Raw genomic sequence first — 25216 nt, forward strand, 5'->3', positions numbered from 1 at the left:
TTGGGCATGCCGTCAAACGTGCTGATGATGGCGCTCTGGTTGCTGTGAGACGTCGCTGCCTCACTCTGGGACCTTTGTGCATTGTCCTGTGGTGTTGGTGTGTCGCTATGCAGCGTCACTCTGGTGCTCCTGGTTTCTGGCGCTACTGGCACGTCCCGGCGCAGTGCTGCGCGGTCCTGGCTTGCAGGTGTTCAGTTCTTGCACTCCTGACGCGTCCTTGCGCCTTGTGGCGTGTTCCTGAAGGTTCTGGCGCGTTCCTGCGCTGTCTCCTGACGTGTTCCTGAAGGTTCTGGCGCGTTCCTGCGCTGTCTCCTGGGCGTGTTTCTGCACTTCTGGTGCGTTCCTGCACCGTCTCCTTTTGTCCTCAGGAGGTTGTTTACTGACGTGGCGTCATAATCTGTGAGGGAGAATATTCTGCGCAGATCCTCCTTTTTTTTGCTTCCTTGGTGCTGTGTGGCGTCGCTGCGCCAGTTTTGCGTTGCTGCGTGGCGTTGCTGCGCCAGTCCTGTGCTGTCTGTCTCATTCAACTTCCTTCAGGGTTGGCTTGTAGACAACACTGTTCCTTTCTTCTGTGTGTCTCGCTGTGGTTCGTGTTGTTACGCAGTCACCTCGTGTTTCGCTTTTCTTTGTGCACTGCTGTGCTTCCGTGGAGGTGCCTTAATTTTCTTGCTGTAGGTCACAGCAACCTGGGACTGCCTCTGCCTGATTTCCCTAGCCTCTACCAGTTCTGTGAGTTTCTATATTGTAGGTGGCGCAGTTTCTCACACTGGCCACCAGTTGGCAATGCTGAGTTTGCTACGGTCGTTTCTCCTATGCTCCTGGACCCTCGCTCGGTTCCTGGTGCTCATTTTCCATTCTTGGATCCCTGGAAGGATCCCTTTCACTAAGGCGAGTTGTTCTTTTGATTTCAGGTGCTTCCTGCTCTTCGCAGTGGGCATTGCACTCTACTGATCGTGTGTGTGTGGGGGGGTTGTCAGTGACGCTCCGCCGGTGGTTCTTTCCTTATTACTTCCGCCCGCAGCAGCTTCTCATTCTATGCACTGCGGGGGCGGAGAAGGGCTGGGGACAGTTCGCTTCAGATGGGCATAGTTCAGATACTGCCATTGTTCTTTGTCACACGCTGTGCGGCGGGGGAGGGGTGTCAGCGCTGTTGTCCGGGCCGCTTTTACGGGCATACACACACTTTTGGGCACTGGAACGTGAGGCGGGCTGCTTCTTTCCCCGCTTGGGGCCGACACTGGTCCAACTCTTGCTTCTCCTCCACCCCTTGCCACTGCAGCTTCTCTCCTCACACGCTGCACGGGGTGGGGGAGGGTCGGGCTACTCTCGGGGCTGTCTGCTTCTGTCATTTCTCACCCCCTCTTCCACCGCGACAGCCTCACTCGGCTGTGCGCACAGAAGAAGGGGGGGCTGTGGCCGTACACGCTCCCTCACTTTTCAGCATTTGGCAGCGGTGGCCGGCATTATCGCAGTCCGGCCCCACGTGCTATCAATTCTGTAGGGTCTAGCGCTCTTTCCGGCGGGGCAAAGTTCTCTTTATAGCGGGTAGGCTCCGCTTTACTTTTTCCAGAGCCCGGCACGCTGCGGGCTCATTCCCCCACTGCCGCAGCAGCTTCAGTTACACGCTGCGCGGCGGGGGTCGCTGCAGGCAGGCCGCGGGTGGACTCCGCTGGTCCTGCTTCAATGTATAGTGTTCACTGACGGCCGCATTGCCCTCGGCAGGTCACCATGGCTATGCGGGTGGGCTCCGCTTAATACACAGTCAGAAGGGGGTCGCTTCAGGCGCGCGTGACCCCCAAGGGCATTGTCAGCGCCCGGGCTCACCTCCGGCCTACGGGCCTTCCTCCTGCATGTGGGTGGACTCCGGTCGATCCACGTGGGCACAGGCTCAATTGTGGCCGGTACAGGTGGGCTCTGGCCGGTCCGCTTGTCTCTTTCATCACCTACAACAAGCCTAAACCCATCAACCACCTCCAACCAACTCTGCAAAGAAACTGGAACAAAATCACCATCGACCAGATCTCCTCATCGCTCCTTCAAAACACCCCAGCCCACTCTTCTAACCCAGACCAAGCCGCCGCCAACTTCACCCTATGGTTATCCAACACCGCCGACACCTTAGCTCCACTGAAAAAACGTCAAAGCAAACCTGGCAACAAGAAGGCCTCATGGTTCAACGACGATCTTAAGAAGTCCAAGAAACTCTGCCGCTCCCTTGAAAAGGCCTGGAAAAAAGACCCAACCACTAACACCAAGGACGCCTTCAAAAACGCTACCCGCACTCACCACCAACTAATCCGAAAGGCCAAGAAAACAGCATTCAAGGATCGACTTGACAATAACGCCCACAACAGCAAGGAACTTTTCAACATCGTCAAGGAATTTTCCAATCCCTCGGCCAACTCCAACGACATCACCCCCTCTCAAGCCCTCTGCGACTCCCTAGCCTCATTCTTCCACAACAAGATTGCTGACATCCACAACAGCTTCGACAACCAACCCGAAGACCAACCCACCCAACCATATGTTGAACACTCTCCCCCCGCGAACACCCTTAACGACTGGAACCCAATCTCCACTGAGGACACCATCCGCCTGATGAACTCCATCCACTCAGGATCCCCCACAGACCCTTGTCCTCACCACATCTTCAACAAAGCAGACTCCGTCATAGCACCGCACCTCCGAGACGTCATCAACTGCTCCTTCAACTCCGCAACCTTCCCGGAAAACTGGAAACACGCTGAACTCACCGCCCTTCTGAAAAAACCCACAGCGGGCCCCACCGAACTCAAAAATTACCGCCCCATTTCGCTCTTTCCATTCCCGGCCAAAGTCATCGAGAAAGCTGTCAACAACCAGCTCGCCGCTTTCCTCGAAGCCAACAAATCCCTTGACTCCTCACAATCTGGCTTCCGAGCAAAACACAGCACTGAGACCGCCCTCATCGCAGCAACAGACGACATTCGAACTCTACTGGACAATGGAGACACAGTCGCACTCATCCTCCTCGACCTCTCTGCAGCCTTCGACACAGTATGCCACAGCACCCTTTTACAACGCCTCAGAAACATCGGAATACAAGGAAAAGCACTTGAATGGATCACCTCGTTCCTCACCGGAAGAACCCAGAGAGTCCGCCTTCCACCATTCAAATCCGAGGCCACTGAAGTAATCTGCGGCGTACCCCAAGGGTCCTCACTCAGCCCCACCCTCTTCAACGTATACATGAGCCCCCTCGCGGCCATCGCACGCCAATACAACCTCAACATCATCTCCTACGCAGACGACACTCAACTAATCCTTTCCCTCACCAATGACCCCAGCACAGCCAAAACTAACCTACACGAAGGAATGAAAGAAGTTGCCGAATGGATGAAACAAAGCCGTCTGAAACTGAACTCAGACAAAACAGAAGTCCTCATCTTAGGCACATCCCCCTCTGCATGGGACGACTCTTGGTGGCCGGAAGCCCTTGGAAAAGCACCCATCCCGACAGACCACGCACGGAACCTAGGCGTCATCCTGGATTCTTCACTCTCAATGAACAGACAAGTCAGCGCCGTATCCTCATCCTGCTTCAACATTCTCCGCATGCTCAAAAAAACTTTTCGCTGGATCCCCACCGAAACAAGGAAAACAGTCACCCATGCTCTGGTCACGAGCCGACTGGACTACGGAAACACCCTCTACGCAGGTACTACCGCTAAACTCCAGAAGAAACTCCAACGAATCCAAAACGCCTCAGCCAGGATCATATTAGACATACCGCGCAACGAACACATCTCCGGTCACCTGAAAGACCTCCACTGGCTACCCGTCAATAAGAGAATCACTTTCCGACTGCTAACCCACGCACACAAATCACTCTACGACATCGGACCAGAATGCCTTAACTCACGACTGTCCTTCTACACCCCCTCCCGCCAACTACGTTCTTCCAGCCAAGCCCTCGCTACTGTACCTCGCATCAACAAGACCACCGTGGGAGGCAGATCCTACTCATACCTAGCTGCTAAAACATGGAACTCACTCCCCGCTTACCTTCGCCTTACCCAGAACCACCTAGCATTCAGAAAACAACTTAAAACGTGGATATTTGACAAGTAATCCTCCTCCCCTTTCTAAGCGCCTTGAGACCCTCTGGGTATGTAGTGCGCTATATAAATTATCTGACTTGACTTGACTTGACTTGACTAGCGAAGGGGGGGAAGCTGACAATGGTCTCACTAGGTGCGGGGTCGGCTCCCAGTCATCTCTTTTCCTTCTCTGGCCCCGGGGCTCGTCACACGCCTCGTGGGCCTCTCGGCGGCCGGCTCATTCTTTAGGGGGGTGTGCCTTTACTGCTGGCAGCTCCCCTTTCTTTTTTCCTCGAAGATCTTCAGCCACGGCACGCGTGGCTAGCGTTACCGCCTCGTCGCCAATGTGGTGATGGGGCCCTAGGCCCGCATGGTGGACCAAATGACCGACAAAAGGACACCAGTTGGGGATTAGAACTCTGGCCACGAGCACGTGCGCTCGGCCTCTTTTATTCTCAGCGTCACCTGACCCAGTGACGTCTGTGGTGGGTGGGTGCACAGTGTGAGGTCACAAGAAAACAACTAGACTGTGTCCTTGCAGGACACTACAGTGGCCACATTCTATTAATTACTGCAACACCGATCCTAATTGGGTGAAGAGTGAGTTTTATGTTGTGGGTATTTCCTCACACACAGTGTGGCTCACGTGTAGTTGCTTGCCTCACACGCAGTTGTGCCGGTATCAGATGCTGGTAAGTGGACCCACGTTTAAAAAAAAAAGACTGGCAAAGCACAACACCGCCGGTATTATTCTGTGTATTTTGCCATTAAAGTGAATCCACTTTAAGCATTGGCAGCTGTTTTAAATCACTATCACGCTATCAAGAAGTATTTGTGGTGCTGCAACAAGGCCTCACACGAGGGTGAGTGACACTGGAAATAACTACACACACTCTGGTCATAGGGTTAGCCGGAAAGACCCCGAGCGGTCTTCCGCATGTTTATTTATACCCCCGGCGCGAGCCCGCCCTGGGGTGTGCGTGCGTGCGTGCAGGCAAAGGGATACAATGTAGGAGAGAGCCCGAGTGACTCTCTACATCCCTCCTTCAATTTAGTTCTGTTCACGCTGCAGACGCCGGACTTCGTTTCATGGCGATGTCCAGGCAAAGTCTCTCAGACGCAGGTTAGGTCTCGGGTTGGGCCTCAGACTGTTTCTTGGTTTTCGGGCACATGGTGGCTCGACAACCCCGGCCGGGGTTGCCCCAGTGTATTTCACCCACACCAGTCGCCCTTGGTCGACCTTGCTCTGCGACCGGGTTCTGTGGTGTCGGCCTGGGTGGACTCTCACCCCGTTGCTGTATCACTGTTGACCTTGGGGGGCTCCTGCCGAGGTCCAGATCTTCATATTCCCCAGCTTCCGTTCCTTCTTCGATTCTTTGTCCTACAGTTGTCTCGGTTACTTTCTTGAAGCATGACACGTTCCGCGTCACTACTTGTCCATTCCGTTTCGCCGTTACCATTGTCCCTTGGATCTTGTCCACTCTCCACACTTCCGACTCGAACGGAGTTCGGAATTTCCATCCTGGATGGCGGTCTTTGACGACCACCAAGTCTCCTTCTTTTAGGTTGGGTACTTTGGCATGACGATGTTCGCTTGCCTTTATGTTGGTGTTCTGTCTCCTGGCTTGAATGGTCTCAGCATTTCTCTCCGCTGGCACCCAAGTGCTGTCGGTCGGGATGCTGTCCCGGGGTGCCCACTTGAACAGCACATGGGCAGGAGCACACTTTGACGTTGAGTGGGGTGTTTGTCGGTATGCTCCTAGGAATTGGTCAAGGGCTGTTTCCGGGTCCTCCCCGTTGTCCACCGAAATCCGGAGGGCTCTGTTCAATGTTCGCATTAGTCTTTCAACTTCCCCATTTGCCTGGGGCCACAGCGGGGTGATTTTTCTGTGCTTGATCCGAAGGGTCTCCAGGTATGACTGAAATTCTCTCCCTTGAAAGGGGGGTCCGTTGTCGGACTTGATTTCCTCCGGGAGCCCCATCGTTGCAAAGACGTGGCTCAGCACCCTCTTGACTTGCGGGAATGCAGTTGACGATATGACTTCAACTATTGGGAATTTTGAGAACGAGTCGACTAAAACTAGCATGTGTCTTCCGTCCGGAAAGCTGCCAAAATCTATGCTGAGGTGTGTCCAGGGTGTCTGAGGTGCTTCCTCCGTGATAACAGGTGCTGGGGCTGGATCTCCGCCCGTGATCGTGCAAGCATGGCAGGACCGTATCATGGCGTCTACTTGGTTGTCCATGGCGGGAAACCACACTTTGCTCCTTAGACGTGCTTTTGTCTTGGCCATGCCTTGATGTCCCACGTGCGCTAAACTCAAGGCTCTCTGTTGGAGGCTTTCCGGTATGACGATGAGGTGTCCTTGTAAGATGATTCCTTCATCCCCCACGCTCAGTTCGCTGCGTACCTGCCACAGTTGTTGTCGGGCGTGGCTCACCTCCGGCCGGAGGCTCAAGGCACCATCGAGGAAGTGGGCCCATCGGTTTTCATCCAGAGCTCGGCGAACTTTCATCAGTGTCTCGTCCACGGCGGTTGCTTCTCCAATTTCTTGAGTGACATATTCTCCGGACACGCAGCCTGCGTGATCATGTGGACAAATTCTTCGACTTCCCTGCCTTCTTCTTTGGGCGGATACTGGTTGATGACGTCCGGGTGCCGGGACAGGTAATCGGCCGGGTTGTGGGCCCCTGGGTGGAACACGATTTTGAAGTGGTATCCCTGCAGCTGGACTGCCCAGCGTTCAATGCGTGGGGGTGCTAGCCGGGATGACCCCGCAAAGAGGGGTAGCAGTGGCTTGTGGTCAGTTACCACCGTGAATTCCTGCCCGCAGAGGTAGAGGTGAAAGTGCTGGCATGCCCACTTGATGGCCAGGGCTTCTCTTTCTATTTGCGCATATCTGGTTTCGATGTCCGACAGTGCTTTGTTGGCATATGCAACTGGCTTCCACTCTTTGGGTCCGTATTCTTGCAGGAGTACCGCTCCCAGGCCCACGGGACTGGCGTTGACGATTAACTCGGTCCGGCGACGTGGCTGGAAGTAGGCCATGGTGGTGTCATCCAGAAGGCTGGCCTTGATTGCTTGAAACACTTTGTTTGCGGTTCCAGTCCAGTCCCACTTCTGGTCAGCTCTGGTGAGGGCTCTGAGAGGTTCTGCGATCGCGGCTAAGTTGGGTATGAACTGACAACAATAAGTGGCCATGCCCAAGAAGCTGCGTACTTCAGTTGGGTTTCTGGGAGTGCTGGCGGCCTTGATCTCCTCCGCTTTCTTGGGGTCTACTTTCAGGCCCTCCCTCGTGAAGATGTATCCAAAAAAGTATTTTGACTCCTGGTAGAAGGAGTATTTTGCTCGGTGCAGGGTCAGGCCACTGTCCGCAAGTCTTTGAAGGGCTGCCCTCAGGTTGATGTGATGTTCTTCTAGGGTCGCGGAGTACACCAAGATATCATCGCTGAGGTTGATCACCCCCCTCAGTCCCGATAGTACTTCTCGAATGGCATTTTGGAAGACCTCCGCCGCGGAGGAGACACCAAAGCTGAGCCGGGTGTAGCGTCGCAACCCCACGTGGGTCGAAAAGGTGGTGATGTACCTGCTGGCTGGTTCCAACTCGAGCTGATGGTAACCTGAGTTAAGGTCTAACTTTGAAAACCATTTTGCCCCGTTTAGGTCTGCTACTATATCATCCATGGTGGGGGTGATATGCCTTTCGCGTTTGACGGCCGTATTGGGTAGCCTCATGTACACACACATAGTCGGATTGCCCCTGGCTGCTTCGGCTTTGGTGCGACTACCAGCGGGGAGACCCAGGGTGTCGGGCCCGACACTTTCTCGATTACTCCTAGGTCTTCGAGCTTCCGGAGCTCCTCTTCGACCTGTGGCCTTAAGTTGAAGGGCACCCTCCGGTGTCGGAGTGCTACAGGCCTGACTGACGTGTCTATGTGCAGCTTGAATTTTCGCCCCCTTAGTTTTCCTTGGCCCTTGAACAGCTCCGGAAAGTCCTTCAGCATGAAATCCGCATGCGTCTGATGCACTTGATTGGCAAAGAATACCAGGCCGAGGTCCTCTGCCGTGTGGCAGCTCAGAAGTGTACCTTTCTTTCCTTCAGTGATGTGAAATTTGGTTTCAGTGGAATACTCGCCGTTGACTACCGTCGTTTGAATTACTCCTCTTAGTGGTAGCGGTTCTGTGCCCCCGTAGGTGTAGATCCTCGCTACGGAGGGTGTCAGTATGGGCTTCGGAGACATCTTCTCGTATTGGTCCGAGTCCATGACATTCACGGACGCCCCCGTATCTATTAGGGCATTGACTTCGGTGCCATCTACTGCTATGAAGCACATGGGCGGCGGCCTCCTTCTTGTGGACGCTCTGCTTACGTAAGAGACGACGTATACTTCGTCGTCCTCGTACCTTGGTCGTCTTTCCTGGGCCTGAGTGTCCGGAGGAGGCGGTTCGTGGTCGAGGGACAGCTGTCGGATGCGCTGCGTCACTGCCCTGGCTCGTGGACCGGCTGACCTGAACTTCCCTCCCCGACAGACGGCAGCAAAGTGGTTCATGCGCCCACACTTGAGGCACGTTTTTCCTTTCGCGCCACATGTGGCCGTGGCCGGGTGATCTTCTCCGCAATATCCGCACTGGTTCCCTCTCGGCGGGGTGTTCCATTGTCTCGCTGGTGGGAATCTCCTCTGTATCGCGTCAACTCTTTCTTCCTTGATCGGCGTTGTTCTCACAGTAGGCGGGGCAATCACCGGCGTGCGTAACGCTGCTTCCATTTCCTCCGCCCTGGCGTCAGACAATTTGTGCGACCTGGCTAGGATTAGTATCTCGTCGAGCGATATGCCCGGTTGTCTGAGGATTAGCTTTCTCAGCAGCTTTGACTTGCACCCCACTATGATCTGGTCCCTTATTTCCTCCCGTGGGTTGTTGAACGGGCACGTGCTTGCGAGCCGGCGGAGCCGGGCATAGTACATATCAACCGACTCGGAGTCAGTCGGCCAGGCGCGTTTAAATTTAAACTTTTCAAAGTCATTATTGAGCTGGGGGTCAAAGTGCGCGTTTAAAGCCGCGACCGCGGCATCGTAGTCGTGCTCAGGCCCTGTGTTGGGGAGTGATTCAAACAGATCGTAGATTTCAGGTCCCCCGTATAATATGAGGAGCGACCTCTTCACTGTACCATCCATTTCCCTGGTGCCCTTAAAGTAGAGGTTGAGCCTCCCGACCCACGCCTTCCACCTAAGCGCCGCTGTAGCCGGGTCTGCTGTCTCGCTGAAGGGTGGAATGGGCGCCGCGCCCGAGTGGAAGTGGGCAGGCGCCGCTGGCATGGGGGCTCCTGCCTGGGCTTGGGCCTGTGGTTGTGGTGCTGGTACCACTGGCGGCGGCTGGACTGCTGGAGGTGGGTTCTGACCCGCCCCGTCCTGGGCCGCTCCTGTCGCGACTGTATTCATGGTGTGGCCTTAAGTGTGTGGTCCTGGAACTTTCCGGTGTCGTGGTGTTATGTGGTGACTGTGCTCTGTCACTGCAGTATGATGTTTTCTTTATGGCTCGTGTAAAAGTCACTTGGTTTTGCCAATGATTGTTGCGGTGTGAATCACCATGCGAGCGATGTGGCCTTTTTCCCTGTCGACTAAGTTTGTTGCAGGCCGAGTGCTTTGGAAGCTTGGTGAGGGTAGGAGGCGATTTGCCTTTGCCAGTGCTTGTTTCCGCTGGGAGCCTGCAGTGGTGAACGGTGCGCGCAGTAGCTCAGCGCGATGTCGCTGTGGCAGAGGCTTGGGCTCACACGCGGTCTTCTGTGAGCAGTGCACGCGCTCTCTGCAGAGGAGGGGGTGGGCCGCGATGGGCCTCGCCGGGCCACGTGGTGCAGCCGCGTGCAGAGAACTTCCCTCGCAGCGGGCGGGGGACCCGCCCCAGGGTGCACGCCTCCGCGCAGGCCGGGTGGGAGACACACATGGGTGTCGCGCAAGCGGGGCAGATGGCAGACTCACCCGCAGGATCTCCAGGCAGCACGCCGACACCCTTCGAGCCCGGCCAGCTGAAGGCGCTCCCTCGCAGGAGACGCGTGGGCGGGTCTCAGGATTAGGGGCTCGGCACAGCAACGCGGGTGGGCACCGCAGCTGGAGGCAGGCGACACTGTGCCACCCTCGTCGCCAATGTGGCGCTGCAACAAGGCCTCACACGAGGGTGAGTGACACTGGAAATAACTACACACACTCTGGTCATAGGGTTAGCCGGAAAGACCCCGAGCGGTCTTCCGCATGTTTATTTATACCCCCGGCGCGAGCCCGCCCTGGGGTGTGCGTGCGTGCATGCAGGCAAAGGGATACAAGTAGGAGAGAGCCCGAGTGGCTCTCTACATCATTGACTCATGTTTTCAAAAGACTTTCTAAGCGCAGGCACTGCCAGTATTATGCGTGTGTATTTTGGAAGAGAAACATAAAGTGCACATTAAGCATCACCAGCACTGCCCAGTTGTTAAGAAACAGTATAGATTAATGTTGACATTATCGAATGGGTGCACTTTGGAAAAGAATATATAAGAGAGAAACCTTGATGTTGTCTTCACTCGTAAGTGCATTTTAATGACAGTAACGATATCAAACCTTTGAGAAGAGTGCCACCTTGTGGTCATTGTGATATTTTGATGTGTGGTTTATTCTCATTAAATCTGGAATTACAAAGCCACAATTTAGATACTGAATTGTTTCTCAAAACGAATCTCAAGCAGCACCAGTGACTTGAGAGCAAGATGTGAAATCAATAATTATTATTGCATTACTTGGAATTTACATGTGAAGAAGCTTGAGCGCATACAGTCATGAGGCATCAAACAAGAGTGCAGATACAGTAATATTAGGCAACAAAATCTTTTACAGCAATCTTTTCAAAATTAGGGTGGTTAACTCAGCTTCACGACAAGATTAATCTAATTTCAGCGTTTGGGAGAGAGTTGCTCTTAAGTAAGCGTAGCAGAGATAAGGGAAAATCCAACTGGAAGTCTTAAAAGTGATGCCACCATTTAGAAGGATTAATAGACTTTATACAGCATGAAAAGGAACGCAACTGGTAAATTTTGAAAAGTGGCAATGTGTACTTCAAAATTAACATGGAGAAAACTATAGCAAGTGGAATACGAATCTAATTTTAACCAGGAAGTAGAATTGGGTCTCAAACTTCAATTCAGAGAAAACAAAGGACTGGGGGAGTGAGACCTTAACCGGGAGAGGACAAAGCGAGTCCCAAGACCAGCAAAGCAAGAATCAGGAGATGACAAAACATCCTAAAATCAGAACCGGGTGAAGTCAAAGGACGTCTCAGTACCGGAAGGGGACAAAGGTCCCAGAATCAGAACCGGGAGAAGTCAAAGGACGTCTTAGGACCGGAAAGGGACAAAGGTCCCAGAACCGTGAGAAGTCAAAAGACGTCTCAGGACCGGAAGGGGACAAAGGTCCAAGAATCTGTACCGGGAGAGGACGAAAGATGTCCCAGGACCGGGAGGGGACAAAGGCCCCAGAATCCGTACCGGGAGTGGATAAAGGAAGTCCCAGGACCGGGAGAAGACAAGACTGAGTTTCGTGACAGGCTGGTTCCTAGAACCAGGACAGGAGTTCCAGTACCACATCAGAAAATTGTGACAGGGCGGTCCTCTGAACCGGGATAAATGTTCCAAGTTCTAAACCAGGCTCATAGCCCACAGTACTGAGACTGTTTGTCCACAAAAGAAATACAATTTAAAGGAAACTCAGAGACCTGAATCACAACTAGAGGCTCACACCCAGAAAAAAAGAACCAGAACCGAGACACCAGATCTGGCTTTAAATTTTTCTACGTGAACAACCTTCCGGAACTTTTGATCCATTGAGGCACTTGTTAAACTGTTCTATCTTCAAAAATAAGCGAGAAGCTGCGACAGACAAACACTGATCTGGGAAAGTAAACTGTCTATTTCCGTTTTTGATGGCCACAATGACGGATCGTAGAGAGTAGATTGGCTCTTCATGTTTTGTCAATAGGTGGTCATCATGATCTTCATCATCATTCTCATCTTGATCCTGATTCTCTTCCTTTGTGTTCTGGAAGTTCATGAGGTCGCTGACCACCTACGTGTTATATGTTTTCTTCTTGTTTTCCATGCTTTAACTCTTACTATGTGTTTGAGTCTTTCATTTGTATTTATCTGTAAAGGGAGAAGATGTGTTGTATATTTAGACTTTCTTCAATATGGCTACTTGGTGTCTGTAGTCCTTTCTTAGTGTTTCTATCTTCTAACCTAAGAGTATTCTATCTGGTGTGTGGGAATTCCAGCCTTGGCAGTTGGTCTGGTCAGCTTTGAGGTTTTACTGCTCTGCTGTCTTATCTTATCTTGTAACTTAATAAATCTATCTTAATAACTGAAGACGTTTCTTGCTGCCTACCTAATCTACCTACAACAATATCCTTGCCAACAAATGGCACCATGCAAGCGTACATTTGTCAGATGCCCAAGAGCCGATATGGCCTACTGTTCCCACCACAGGGTTGCCAGTTTATCCTGTTGCAGCTGTCACTACTGTCACCCTATCCTGGAAGAACACGGATGTTAATGAAATCTCATCTGTTTAAATGGCTACAGGTAGGTGATACTGTGTAACTGAACTGCAAATTTTTTTAATCAAACCTCGAAACGTATTGAAGTTGTGTCTACTCTAGTACAATGTATGCAAAGATAGAGCCCTAAATACTCTACATCAAGTTGTGAAGTTTAGTTCAAAAACCAGATTGACGAAGATTGGTGTTTTGAAAGAAATGAACTTATTGCTGGAATATAGACCATATCCTTCCACTATTAACTCAAATAGTGGGATGCGAATGGCTGCATTGCAAGCTGGAGTATAGCTCGCATTCTTCCTCAATTAACTCTTCTGCTTGGATTTTGATGGCTGGTTTGTATGTACTAATCTAAAAATCCTTCTCAAAAACCACAATGACTATTGTGAGTCATCTGGTTACTGGATAAAGTGTTTGAAATCACCCCTATACCCATTGACAGCTTGGACATAGGGTCTAATTTCAGCTGCTGGAATAAATATCCAAAATGGGCTTTCAGTATTTTTGAGTTCTATATTACTAGGAATGCAGAGGAACCAGGAATGACTGGTAAACTAGAGCGATTCAGGTTTAATGTACCATATTGGTGAAAACTCCCATGTCTGTCACTGGTAAGGGCTGTGCGACACAAAATTATGTTCTTGCTTACATTTTTATACATACAACAAATATTCCCTTCTTGGTGCCAGAACCCTTCTTATTACAAGTGAATGAGATACTCTGCCCACTACTCTTGGATTCAAAGACCCCATGAACTTCGCTGATGTAACTATACAATGGAGTGGTCAATGGGGATAGAGCTTTCCCAGATCTATGTCAATTGTTCTGGGCCACCCCCAAATATTGAAATTAAATATCTGGGTTTTCATTCCTCAGGACACACATGTTCTAGTACTTGACTGGCATGTAATGGGGTCTAGTGTATATCTGACAATGATATATGGAGTTAACCCCTTCAGCACATGGCTGGAGCGCACATGAATATTGGTACAAGGATGGCAGCCCGCAACACACATAATGGGCTGAAAGTGCATTATCAAAAGAGAGGCTCCTCTCTTGGACAACGGTACCCAAATAGGCCCAAGGGTTACTAGAGGGATTACAAAGACAGGAGACAATAGCATTTTCCATGCATAAATATGCGTGCTCCAATGGATATAGTGGTCCACCTATCACAAATGTACTCATCAATTACTTCAGACGTTAGATTTGGGTTGGGTGGAGAATGCACCACCAAGTTTGGGGTTAAAAGAAAGATTAGACTGGGATGTGTGATGGCCCCCACTCTTTTCTCCCTATTAGTTAATGAGATCGATCAAGAGCTCCAAGTTTTTGACGCAGATGCACCCAAAATTGGATCCTGCGTCACCCTGGTGCTCTTACATGCCGATGACGCAGTGTTAATATCTAGAACTGCAAACAGTCTCCAAAAACGGAGTGATGGATTTGTCGCTTTAATGGAGCAGAGAGATTTAAAACTGAACTTATCAAAGACTTATACCATGGTATGTGAAATGGCAGGCCTAAAAAAGATTGCACTCAGTCAGGGGGCACAAACTGCGACGCCGAGTGGGACGGGTATGCTCAGACGTGAGTCCCGTGCTCTCCACACCACTGGAGCCAAGCTATTCTGGCTGAAGACAGCTGATAGCCAGAAACCGGTCCTAGGATGCTTGATTCCGGTCCAGGGAAGACATGGCTTGGCAGTTCGGACTGGATGGTTCCCATGAGGCACAGGGTCAAGACTGATTTGCATATGGCCATTTCTGAACTGGGGTGGCTTGGTGAGCAAAATAACGATGGATTGTACCTAGATCTGTGACTGGGGGGGGAATGTGTTGCCACTGTGCAACCTTCCGTCCATCATCTTGTGTGTTTTGTTGTTCACCCTATGTGGGAAGGGTATGCCCAGACGTGGGTCCCCTGCTCACTAAGCCCCTGGAGTCAAGCTATCCTGGCTGAAGACGGCTGACAGCCAGAAACGGTCCTAGGATGCTTGATTCCGGGCAGGGAAGACATGGCTTGGCAGTTCGGGCTGGACTGTTCCCATGAGGCACAGGGTCAAGACTGATTTGCATATGGCCATGTCTCAACTGGGGTGGCTTGGTGAGCAAAATAACAATGGATTGTACCCAGATCTGTGACTGGGGGTGAATGTTTTGCCATTGTGCAACATTCCATCCATCATCTTGAGTGTTTTGCTGTTCACCCTATGTTGGAAGGGTATGCCCAGACGTGGGTCCCCTGCTTACTAAGCCACTGGAGTCAAGCTATCCTGGCTGAAGACGGCCGATAGCCAGAAACCGGTCCTAGGATGCTTGATTCCGGTCCAGGGAAGACATGGCTTTGCAGTTCGGGCTGGACTGTTCCCATGAGGCATTGGGTCAAGACTGATTTGCATATGGCCATGTCTGAACTGGAGTGGCTTGGTGAGCAAAATATCGATGGATTTTACCCAGATCTGTGACTGGGGTGAATGTTTTGCCATTGTGCAACATTCCATCCATCATCTTGTGTGTTTTGCGTCTTATTATTTATTAGCAGTGCTATAAGAGAAAGAAAAACTTTATCTCTGTATGATAAACTGGTATATGAATATGAATAATGTATCTAAAACTAACATTTGATCTTTTTTAAAGTGTATATCTTCCATTATATGTTTTTTACTGCTTGATTCTATGGGGCAGATTTACAATTACTGGCGCATCCCTGCAAATTAGCAGGGATGCGCCAGTAATTGTGCGCCGCAGCTCCGCCACCCATGATGCGCCGCATTTACAATGCGGCGCACCATGGGGCCAAAACGTCACAGGTGCGTCACGCATCTGTGCCATAAAAGCGGCGCATTGCTGGAGTTTTGTCGCAAGCGCAACGCAGCTCCAGCAATGGTCTGGGTGGGCCTATTATTTCAATGCTGCCTCAAGCCTTACGCCTGCTTCAAGCAGGCGCAGGGTTTTGACGCAGCATTGGCCTAAAAGTGACTGAGTCAAATCTTGTAGATTTCACTCAGCCACTTTTAGGAGGCGTTCCTGCACAGGAACGGCGGCGCAAAAGAGGCGCAAGGGGCTTGTAAATATGCCCCTATAAATTTTAGTAAGGAATTTATGAATTTATTCTAATTATGCTTGCTTTTATGATTATCAAATTTGAAATCGAATAAAGCTTTTTGACTTTGACAGCCATTACAGTGTTTTTTCATCACCAGCTACACCTCTGCTAATCGAGATTACCTTCCAGACTACCCAAATCCTTTCATAGCCTTTAGGCGATTGACTACTAGCGTACTCTGGAGAATGAAGGAACACAATTCAGGTAACACTTTATGATTATGTTATTGGGAATCACAGTAGAAACTTTAACTGACGAGGAGCTGTTCCTATTAGGACTGCAGCGCACAAGGAATATGCCTGAAAAGTCCTGTAAACCAAATTTTCTGTTACAATGCCCCGTAGCACAGTATTTATGTTACAACATCTTTATGTGTCTGAAGTGATCCAGTTACCACCATCTTTAAAGATGGGTGGACAACTTATGGATATGACAACAAGGGTATATTTTGTGAAAGATGGGCTGAAATAATATGGCACACAAAAAAGAATTATGTAGTGCTATTCCAGAACACACATGGAGAGCTAGTGCAGTCCATATAAGCTGGCACTGCTACTTATATTTGTATTTACCAATTAGAGTTCCCCTTTCCTTCATTATGTTGAGTGAAATATAGAAAGGGAATAGTAGAAGTAGCATTCAACAAAACCTTCAAAGCAACTTTTATACTACTAATGACGGCACACATTCCCTTACTTTCAGTCGTGTCTGCGAAAGCCATTTCTTCTCCTCAAGGTGCTGTTTCAGTGAAGCATTTGCAGAGTCTGAAAAACATGATGATTTCACATTATACAGAGCACAGTAAGACTAGCAAACACTTTTTTTTAATGCATTCCTAGAACAATGTGTGACTGCACGCATGAATGAAGGAATTATGGCCAGAAAGTCCTACTGTATGACAGACGTTACCCGTATCTCACAGGCTGAGGCCTCAGGTAGCAGTAGTGACAATGTTATACAAATTCAAGGTACTGTCATCCTCAACCTAGAGTGAGCATTATATCTACAATATGGTTCATTTTTCTTTTCAGAAATATATCCCCCTGAAGAAGTGCTATTCCAGCACGAAATGCATTGGGGTTTTCATGTCATCCTAAACTGAGCATTTGTTATGAATATCATGGATTTTTTTACCAAAAGTGTAATCATATGAAGGAATATGTATTTATGAACACTGTCTTTTGGACCATTTCTAAAATACTTGGATGAATAAACAATTTTGAAACACTAAACATCAAGGGTCGGATGTAGGTCGGTCGGTAACGGCCGAAAATCGGTATTTTCGGCCGTTACCGACCGAGATTCCCAAAATGGTATGTAGGGCCACATATTTTACAGATTCGGTAAATTTACCGATCTGTAAATTTACCGAATCTGTAAAATACCGATTCGGTATTTTTACTGATTCGGTAACAATGAGATGTAGGTGGGACTCTTCTGAGTCCCACAAGCCTTACAGAATCGGTATTTTACCATGAAATCCAACTTCATGGTAAAATACCGATTCCGGTGTGCATGCACATGTGTGCATGCACACCTGTGCCATATGACAGGCAGACCTGCCTGCCACATGGCCCCCGAATCTTTTTTGGGGGTGCTAGAGGGTGTCAAAGTGACACCCCCTGCACCCTTGTCAAAATCTGTATTTACCGATTCGGTAAATACCGACCGGTAATGCCCCATTCATTCCTATGGGCTTCAAAGCCCATAGGAATGAATGGGGCATTACCGGTCGGTATTTACCGAATCGGTAAATACAGATATTTACCGATTCTGTAAAAGGAACATCTGGATGTTCCTACATATCCACCCCTAAGATTTACCGATTTTTAATTACCGAATCGCTAGAATTCGGTAATTAAAATTCGGTAAATCTATTTTATCTACATCTGGGCCCAAGTGATTTACTTCAAGTTAACCTACAGCCACGCACTTGTTGTGCACTAAGAGTGCTCAGGGCAGTTCTTACCTGACGTAAGACTTTCCATTTTTCAGACTTTAATTAGACAGTGTTTTATTTAGATGTGGTATTAACTCATTTGTGGAAAATAAAAGGATTGTTACATTTTGAAGAAGTTTTTAAAGACACTACCCCGAGAGGCCAATTAATGTCTAAAAGACTGATGTAAAACGTAGAAGAAAACACTGTATACCACTATTTTATCCAGAATTCCTCCTCAGTGATTCGGTTGAAGAAACAAAAGTCTGGTAGTTTGAAAGGAAGCTTGGGTTTGAATTTAAGGTTCATGTCATTGCAATTCATCCATCCAGTTTCACTCTTTAATATACAGTGTAGTGTTCAGAGATTGTATTAATTCCATCATGAAAGATGATAGCAGAAGTAGTAAAAGTTCTTCCCGAAATAGATATATGTCCAGCTTTGCAGTTTGTAATTTGAGTTTCCAATTTGGAACCATCTGTTCTGCATTGTTGTCTTATTACTATAAGGTATTTTTACAATTGTTCTTAGGTGTAACGTAGACATAACATCTGATCCGCAGTTTGGGCAGGTCATATTTTGGTTAGTCTTCTTCAACAATGTCTCAAAAGGCACAGTTTTGGATTCAGGTAATGTTAAATAGAGAAAACGCTCAGAATTGTTTTGAGTGGTAGATAACTATTCACAATCTTTACCGTCATGGTTCCATGAGTAACTCAGTCTGAATAAATCATCAATATTTACATTTCCTTCTAAAACTCCAAACATAACCATAACAAATTCTTGTGCGTTTTGTTGGCTGTTGAGAGTAAGCATTACTGATCCGCTACATATATCTAAAAGATCTTGAATGCCTGAAGCAGAATGTATCGCAGCTTTCTCAGTCAGTAAACGTTGGAGCAAGTGATACAGTGCAAAATGCAATCTCTTATCTGGTTTTTGTTGAATTTGGTTGACTAGATTCAGTAAATGAAACAGTACATTGAGAACAACATTTGCATAGCAGTTGACACCTGAACTGTTTTCCACCTGGTAACCTACAATATTTTGTCTCTTCTTAACAGATTCTACTTTGTCCTTGTGTCCTGTGATTTCTTCTGCATTTGTACACTCTTTTGCAATATTTTGCTTTGGACAAATTATGAGTTTCTCATAACCAGGGTATGGGCCTAAATGAGGAGAGTATACACTTCTTAACCAATTGTATTCTCTTACACAGCTTGCATCAGCACTAACTTTCTTATCATCAAAAACAAACAGAACAATCTAATGCTCGACAACGCTACATATAACACTCCTTCTTTAAATACAGTACTTTGAATAAAAACAAAAGCTGCATCTACACTGAAACCTTGTAATTTATGGACAGTGACAGTATTCACTAAAGACAGTGGGAACTGTTGATGCCGTACATATAAGTCTTTCACTAGCAAAAACATACAAACCATTGACCAAGCTCATTCACCAACCAATAGAAAAGAGCAATTCCCTTGAACAAGGTCATTTACATAAACATCATGAATAAGAAAAAAGCAATAACTATAACAACTAAATTAGGAGTAAAAAACTGGCAGAATTTATTGTATTCAGTAAAATTAAAAAAGCAGAGAACATAGTTGGCTGCTTGGCACAGATTAAAAGAGGTTGTAAAAAACAGTAAAATAACAATCCACATTCAATATTGACCAGCAATATTGCTGAAAACAGACAGAAACAACAGTAAGACAGACAATTTGTGCAATACAGGGTGTGTGTTCTGTTATTCTTTTAAAATACTGGTGTTATGCACATTGGGATATTATTATGTCAACAACGGTATTAGAGCCGCGAATCACGCTGTACTAGGGCGTCGACGCGTTTTGGTGGTTTGTTGAACTTCTATCCACCTTTATCAAGATAAAGAGTAAATTTCTGTCATAGTGTACATGGGTTCCTCTGAAGTGTGAAGGACCGATGTACAGTGGTAATACGGTCGTGCTCTAGAGAGGCGTTGTTACTCAGACCGTAGATACTCGTAGAGAATTTTCGAGCTATGTCTTTGTTAGTGTCCCTTGTCCTTAATATGTTGGGAAATTTATAGCAGAGCGGGTCGCATATGGTTCCTTCCGCCCCTTTTGAATTGGCTTGTATTCTAGTTTTGTTGTTGAATCTACCTGTTGGGTAAGGTGGCAATGTAATGCCAAACTTTTCTCGATGCACAGCACTTTATTTTCAAACACGCTGTGTCTCACCAAAAGAAAGAAAGAAAACGACCAGAGAAGCGTGCAGCCGGCAGTAGTCGTAGAGAGAACTAATACTCACGTCACTGGGGCAAGACTTAGGCGCCTCTGGTGAGACACAGCGTGTTTGAAAATAAAGTGCTGTGCATCGAGAAAAGGTGCGGAAGGAACCATATGCGACCCGCTCTGCTATAAATTTCCCAACATGAGAGTCAGGGGCAAAGAATTCCACAGACTGGCTGTACAGGTTACAAAACGTATGCCGCCCCCCAGTAGGCTGTTTTTGCCCTGGGAATTACCAGGTTAAAAGCCAGTGAAGATCGAAGCTGCCTATTTGGGACATACAAAATAAATCTTTGTTTAAAATAAACCGGACAGAGCCCATGCAGGGCTTTAAAGGCAATGCAGAGGGACTTAAATGTGACCCGTCTTCTGACTGGAAGCTGATGCAATGATGGCAAGGTGTGAGATACTGATTGATATTTAGGAACGGAAAGCATTTTGGTTAACCTGCAATTTGAAAAAGAGTGCATTGCATTGGTTAGCTCTACAGCAGGTGTCCCCATGGTAAATTATATGTGTATACAGATACTGGTATATGCAGTTGATGCAGTACTGATAGTCAAGACTGGGGTAGCACTGCAAAAACATATTGATGACTGTCCTCTTTCTGGATTCATTGGACCTTTTGGTCACTTAATCAAAGACCTTCATTCCGATTACGGAGAAACGGTCAAAAAAATCTCCCTCTTTGTGTTATGCTGGCTGTAGAGTTGAAACTACCCAAACTTTTTTATATTTGGGTGGGTTCAAAGAAATTGGATGCAATTCAAAGGATCTATGCAGCAAAGGCAATCTCAGAAGCCAAAAATGGGGCAGGGATTTGGGGATTGGCAAATGTTGACGCCTTACAAAGCATAAAAGGCTACTTTTTAAAAAAACATTTAGCTCTCCCTAACACCGGGGCTAATTTTAATTTGCATAAAGAGCTGAATGCCCCCTATATATCGGATTTAGCCAACCTTGCCCCGGTCTTATTATGGCATTCAATATGGAGACGGGAAACTGTAGCCCTAACACAAAATATTATTAGGGATTGTTTAAACCTTGACCAGGTACGGAAGGTCCCCTGGACCCTATATGTTAAAGATACATTAACCGCTTTGGGACTGCAATCCCTGTATAGGAACCCAGTTAATTGTCCAAAAATTCCTAACCCTGAAATTAAAAAGCTTTTCTTAACAAAAAGGTGGTACGATAGGCGCAACAGTAATTGTAATAAAGTAATAAACATATGGTAATATCATGTTCAGGGTCACTTTCCATTCTCTTTGACTCAAATTCCTACTTAGCGTTTGTTACTAATATGCAACATCGCTTTATACTGGTGAGATTCAGGTTAAACCTTATTCCGGGTATGATAGGCGATAGCATAAATTTACACAATGTCATCCTGCTCTGTATTTTTTACAAATGCCGTCTGGTCACCTTGTGTGTCATTGCCTTGCATCTAACCTCTGTTTGTCAATAACAACCAAGAAATCAAATGATTTTTAATATTAATATTCATTAATTTAATTAATTACATATTTGTACTCATTTAGGCTATTTTATATTGAACCATGTATTTTACATTCTGATCGGGATTATTCTGGAGGTCTTTCATGGATGGTATTAACTCTTAAACAGCTGTGTTTTTTATCCTTTTATTATTGTCATTTGTGCACAAACTATTTTATATGAATTCTTATTAGATATGTTTTGCATTATATACCTAGAAGCCCTGATATTTTGTGAGAATGCACTTTATGATGTACAGTACTTTTATTATCTTATCTTAAAGTTGAATAAAGTTATTTGACTGACTGACTGAGTGCTTTGCAATAAACTATCTTTGCCAATATGAGTGCCGACATAACCAATTTCTGCAGGCTAGGAGGGATAAAGGGTAAAACTTTCCTAAGAGTTGTTATCATGAAAAAACAGGACAAAGTTATGGCTTCTACTTAGCCTTCAAATGAGAGTTTTTCATAAAAATAAACGTTTAGATTTTTTAACTTAGTGACTGGTATAGGAAGATCACCCAATTCCTGCAGCTACCATGTGGGGGTCCTGAGAGAGGTGTCCCGTTCAAATAGTAGGACCTCAGTCTTCCCTGAGTTCAACTTAAGACAGTTACTGGACATCCACTTTCCAATTTCATGCATACAATCATGAAATCTGGAAGCAGTGTTATGTATACTGCCTGCCAATGATGCCACAATTTGAGTATTATCGGCAGATGACACTACTGTAAGGCCAAATGACTTTTTCAGGGAGGAAAGAGGGGTGACTTAACGGTTAAAAAGTGTCGGGCTTAAGGATGAAACCTGGGGGCTCCGCACGGAAGAGAGAAGGGGGTAGACCAAAACCCCTCTAGTTCCACCAGTTGCTCTCTGTCTAAGAGGAAAGATTTTAGAAGTTCGAGCACCTTGCCTCTGATGCCCAAGGCGAAAAGACAATCAACAGGAAGCCCATGATTGATCGTGTCAAACACTGCACTAAAGTTTATCAGGATCAAAGCAGTATTTCCACCCTTATCCAAATTGCACCTAATCTCCTCCAAAACGGTAATCAGTACCAGCTCGATACTATGATAGCTTCTAAAGCCATACTGAGTATCATCAAGGAGGTTGTTATTCTTAATGAATAATGAAAGTTTGATATTCATTGTCTTCTCTACTATTTATTGCGGGAAGAGGAAGCTGAGAAATAGGCCTATAGTTGTTAGGATCTTTGCTGTCCAAATTTAGTTTCTTCAGCAAAGGAAGAATGGAGGCCCTCTTTCAATCTTTACGGAAGTAGTTTCCGAAAGCATCTCATTAAAGGTGTCTCTACGATGATTAGCCATGACGTCTGGCACTAAGTGAAGAACCTTTGGGGGACAGGGATCCCAAGGGGAACCTGACCTTGTTTGACAAAGATAGGTCTGAATAGTAGGTTCAGAGAGAGAACTAAAAGCCTCAAAATGGGAATTTAACTGCTTGTACGTCCATGGAGTTGGTCCTGCTCAAAATAAGAGAAATTGTCCCCTCCATGGACATTGCTTCTGTACAATGAGAGACGGCAAATGTGCCATAAACTGCTTTTACTTTGGTATAAAAAAAATTAGCTAAAGAATTACAGAATTCTTTATCGACTTCAATATTTTTGGGTTAAGGAAGCTTACTCAGCTTTTTTACAGTTGCAAACAGTTCTTTAGGGATGTTAAGGAAGGCTTTCATTTTGATCGTAAAATAACAGGTTTTTGCAATGGAAACCTTCCTTTTATAATCCTGAATCAATTTTTTATAGGCGATTTTATCCTCAGAGTCATACTGAGTATGCCATTCCCTCTCAAGCCTACGACAAACTTGTTTCTGAGTCCTAGGACTATCGTCCAACCAAGGCTCAGACGGAGAAGTCCTTATATTGTTAATCGCTTTTATTGGAGGCACAAGGTTCAGGTTGGTAGTGATCCATTTATGATAGGTCTTCGTAGCCCCATCCAGGTAATAAAGAATGCCAGGTTTGGAAATAATTAAATGTGCATTAAGAGTCTCCAGGGTGATTTCATGCCATGGGCGTCTTAGAGTTTTAATCAGAAGAGAGCGTGCAATATCACCTTTAGATTCCAAAGTGACGTGAAAAATGACAGTTGAATGGTCAGACCAAACAAGAGGAAGAACCGCTGAGACTCTTAGGTGAGAGTTATCGGAGAAAATGTCTTCTAAGGAATGCCAGCAATGTGCATGGGACCTTTAACTAACTGTGCAAGACCTGCGCTTTCCAAAAGATCTGTGAAAAAGGAGGAGTCTCTGTCTAAAGAGTTTTCCAATTGCAGGTTAAAAATCCCCTAAAATTGTGAAATTCAGGAAGAGAACTTTAATATCCATCAATTGACAACTGTTGTTCAGAAAGGGCGCGGTTGGGCCTGTTGGCCTATAAATTAGAGCCCCTTTAAAAGAATAATGGTTGGTTAAGGATATTTTAAAAGCTAAAGCTTCACAATCTGGAATAGCCTATAGAGGCTCAAGAGAGATTTGAAGATGGTCCTGATATATGATCGCTATCCACGCCCCTTTTTTTGAGCCCTCAAAGCCAAGAAATTACAAATCTGGGGAGAGAGGGCATGATGGCGTGGCCTCTGCCAAGGTCTCTGTAATGAACGCCATGTCAACTGCATGAGTATCTAAGAAATCAGTTAAGCAAAAACATTTTTTACAAGCAATCTGGCATTTATAGGTGTTGCTTTAAATGTTTTTATCCCAGTATTAGAAATAGTGGAACAAGGCATGTGAAGGGGGTTAAACCTTGAATTTTGATATTAGCTAGAGTGAGCTTACATTGTGGGCAGGTCCTGAGATTTGAGGGATCCACTGGTACCAGCATGGGTCCTAAGCACTGTTTACCATGATCCATAACAGAAAGCAAAACGTCTCTTGAGCAACAAAGAGGAGTTACCTGTTGTGGTAAGAAACTGGCGCTGACTGCGGTCCGAGTGCGGATGGGCTTGCCTTTGGGGCGCCTGCGGCGCGTCCACTGTGCGTATTCACTCCCAGTCCATTTAAATATCCCTCTATTGTTAGCGTGATGTAATGGGGCTGTGGCCACTTCCGACACTGATGTTGAGAGGCCAGAAGAACAGTTGGACAAATGAAAAACAAACCAGGGTCCAGCACCCCTCTTACCTTAATCAGGCTCCCCTGTTAAGGTAAGTTACTGGTAACTTAGTGTAAGCCAAAATAAAAGTGAGAAAAATAAAACCTAGAATCAATGAAAGGGTATTAATAACCTCTAAAAGAAAGCGCTCGGTACTACAGGAGCCAGGCACCTCCTGAAAAGGGCACCATGGTGCCTACAAGGAAAAGAATATGGGCCGCATAGTATTTCAAGAGTAGGCAACAGTACCTCTCAATCGAAGCTACGCAGATGAACTCCCAGTACATGTTAATATCCATTTATTGTTAGTGTGACGAAATGGGGGTGTTGGCAGATTCCAACACTGATGTCAAGAGGCCAGAAAAACAGTACGTCAAATGAGAAACAAACCAGGGTCCAGCAACCCCATTACCTTAATCCGGCTCCCCTGTTAAGGTAAGTTACTTGTAATAATGCAAGACAAAATAAAAGTGCGAAAAATAAAATATACAATCAATAAAAGGGTATTATTACCTACTAAAAGATGGCGCCTGGTCCTACAGGAGCCAGGCAACTCCTGAAGAGGGCACCAGGGTGCCTGCAAGGAAAAGAATATAGGCAACGTAGTATTTCAAGAGTA

At 46.9% G+C, this 25216-nt stretch overlaps 1 protein-coding gene across 2 annotated transcripts in view; it reads right to left on the reverse strand.

Moving 5' to 3' along the window:
* Positions 1 to 25216, reverse strand: part of LOC147673966 (NACHT, LRR and PYD domains-containing protein 3-like) — a 428609-nt gene that overhangs the window by 343312 nt on the left and 60081 nt on the right. For both annotated transcript variants that reach the window (XM_086945054.1, XM_086945053.1), the window contains exon 2: positions 16456 to 16523. In XM_086945054.1, coding sequence (XP_086801180.1) covers positions 16456 to 16480 — 25 coding nt within the window. In that variant the 5' untranslated portion in view covers positions 16481 to 16523. The remainder of the gene's footprint in view (positions 1 to 16455; positions 16524 to 25216) is intronic.

This window comes from Lissotriton vulgaris, chromosome 12, assembly GCF_964263255.1.
Source record: "Lissotriton vulgaris chromosome 12, aLisVul1.2, whole genome shotgun sequence".
Taxonomy (NCBI): domain Eukaryota; kingdom Metazoa; phylum Chordata; class Amphibia; order Caudata; family Salamandridae; genus Lissotriton; species Lissotriton vulgaris.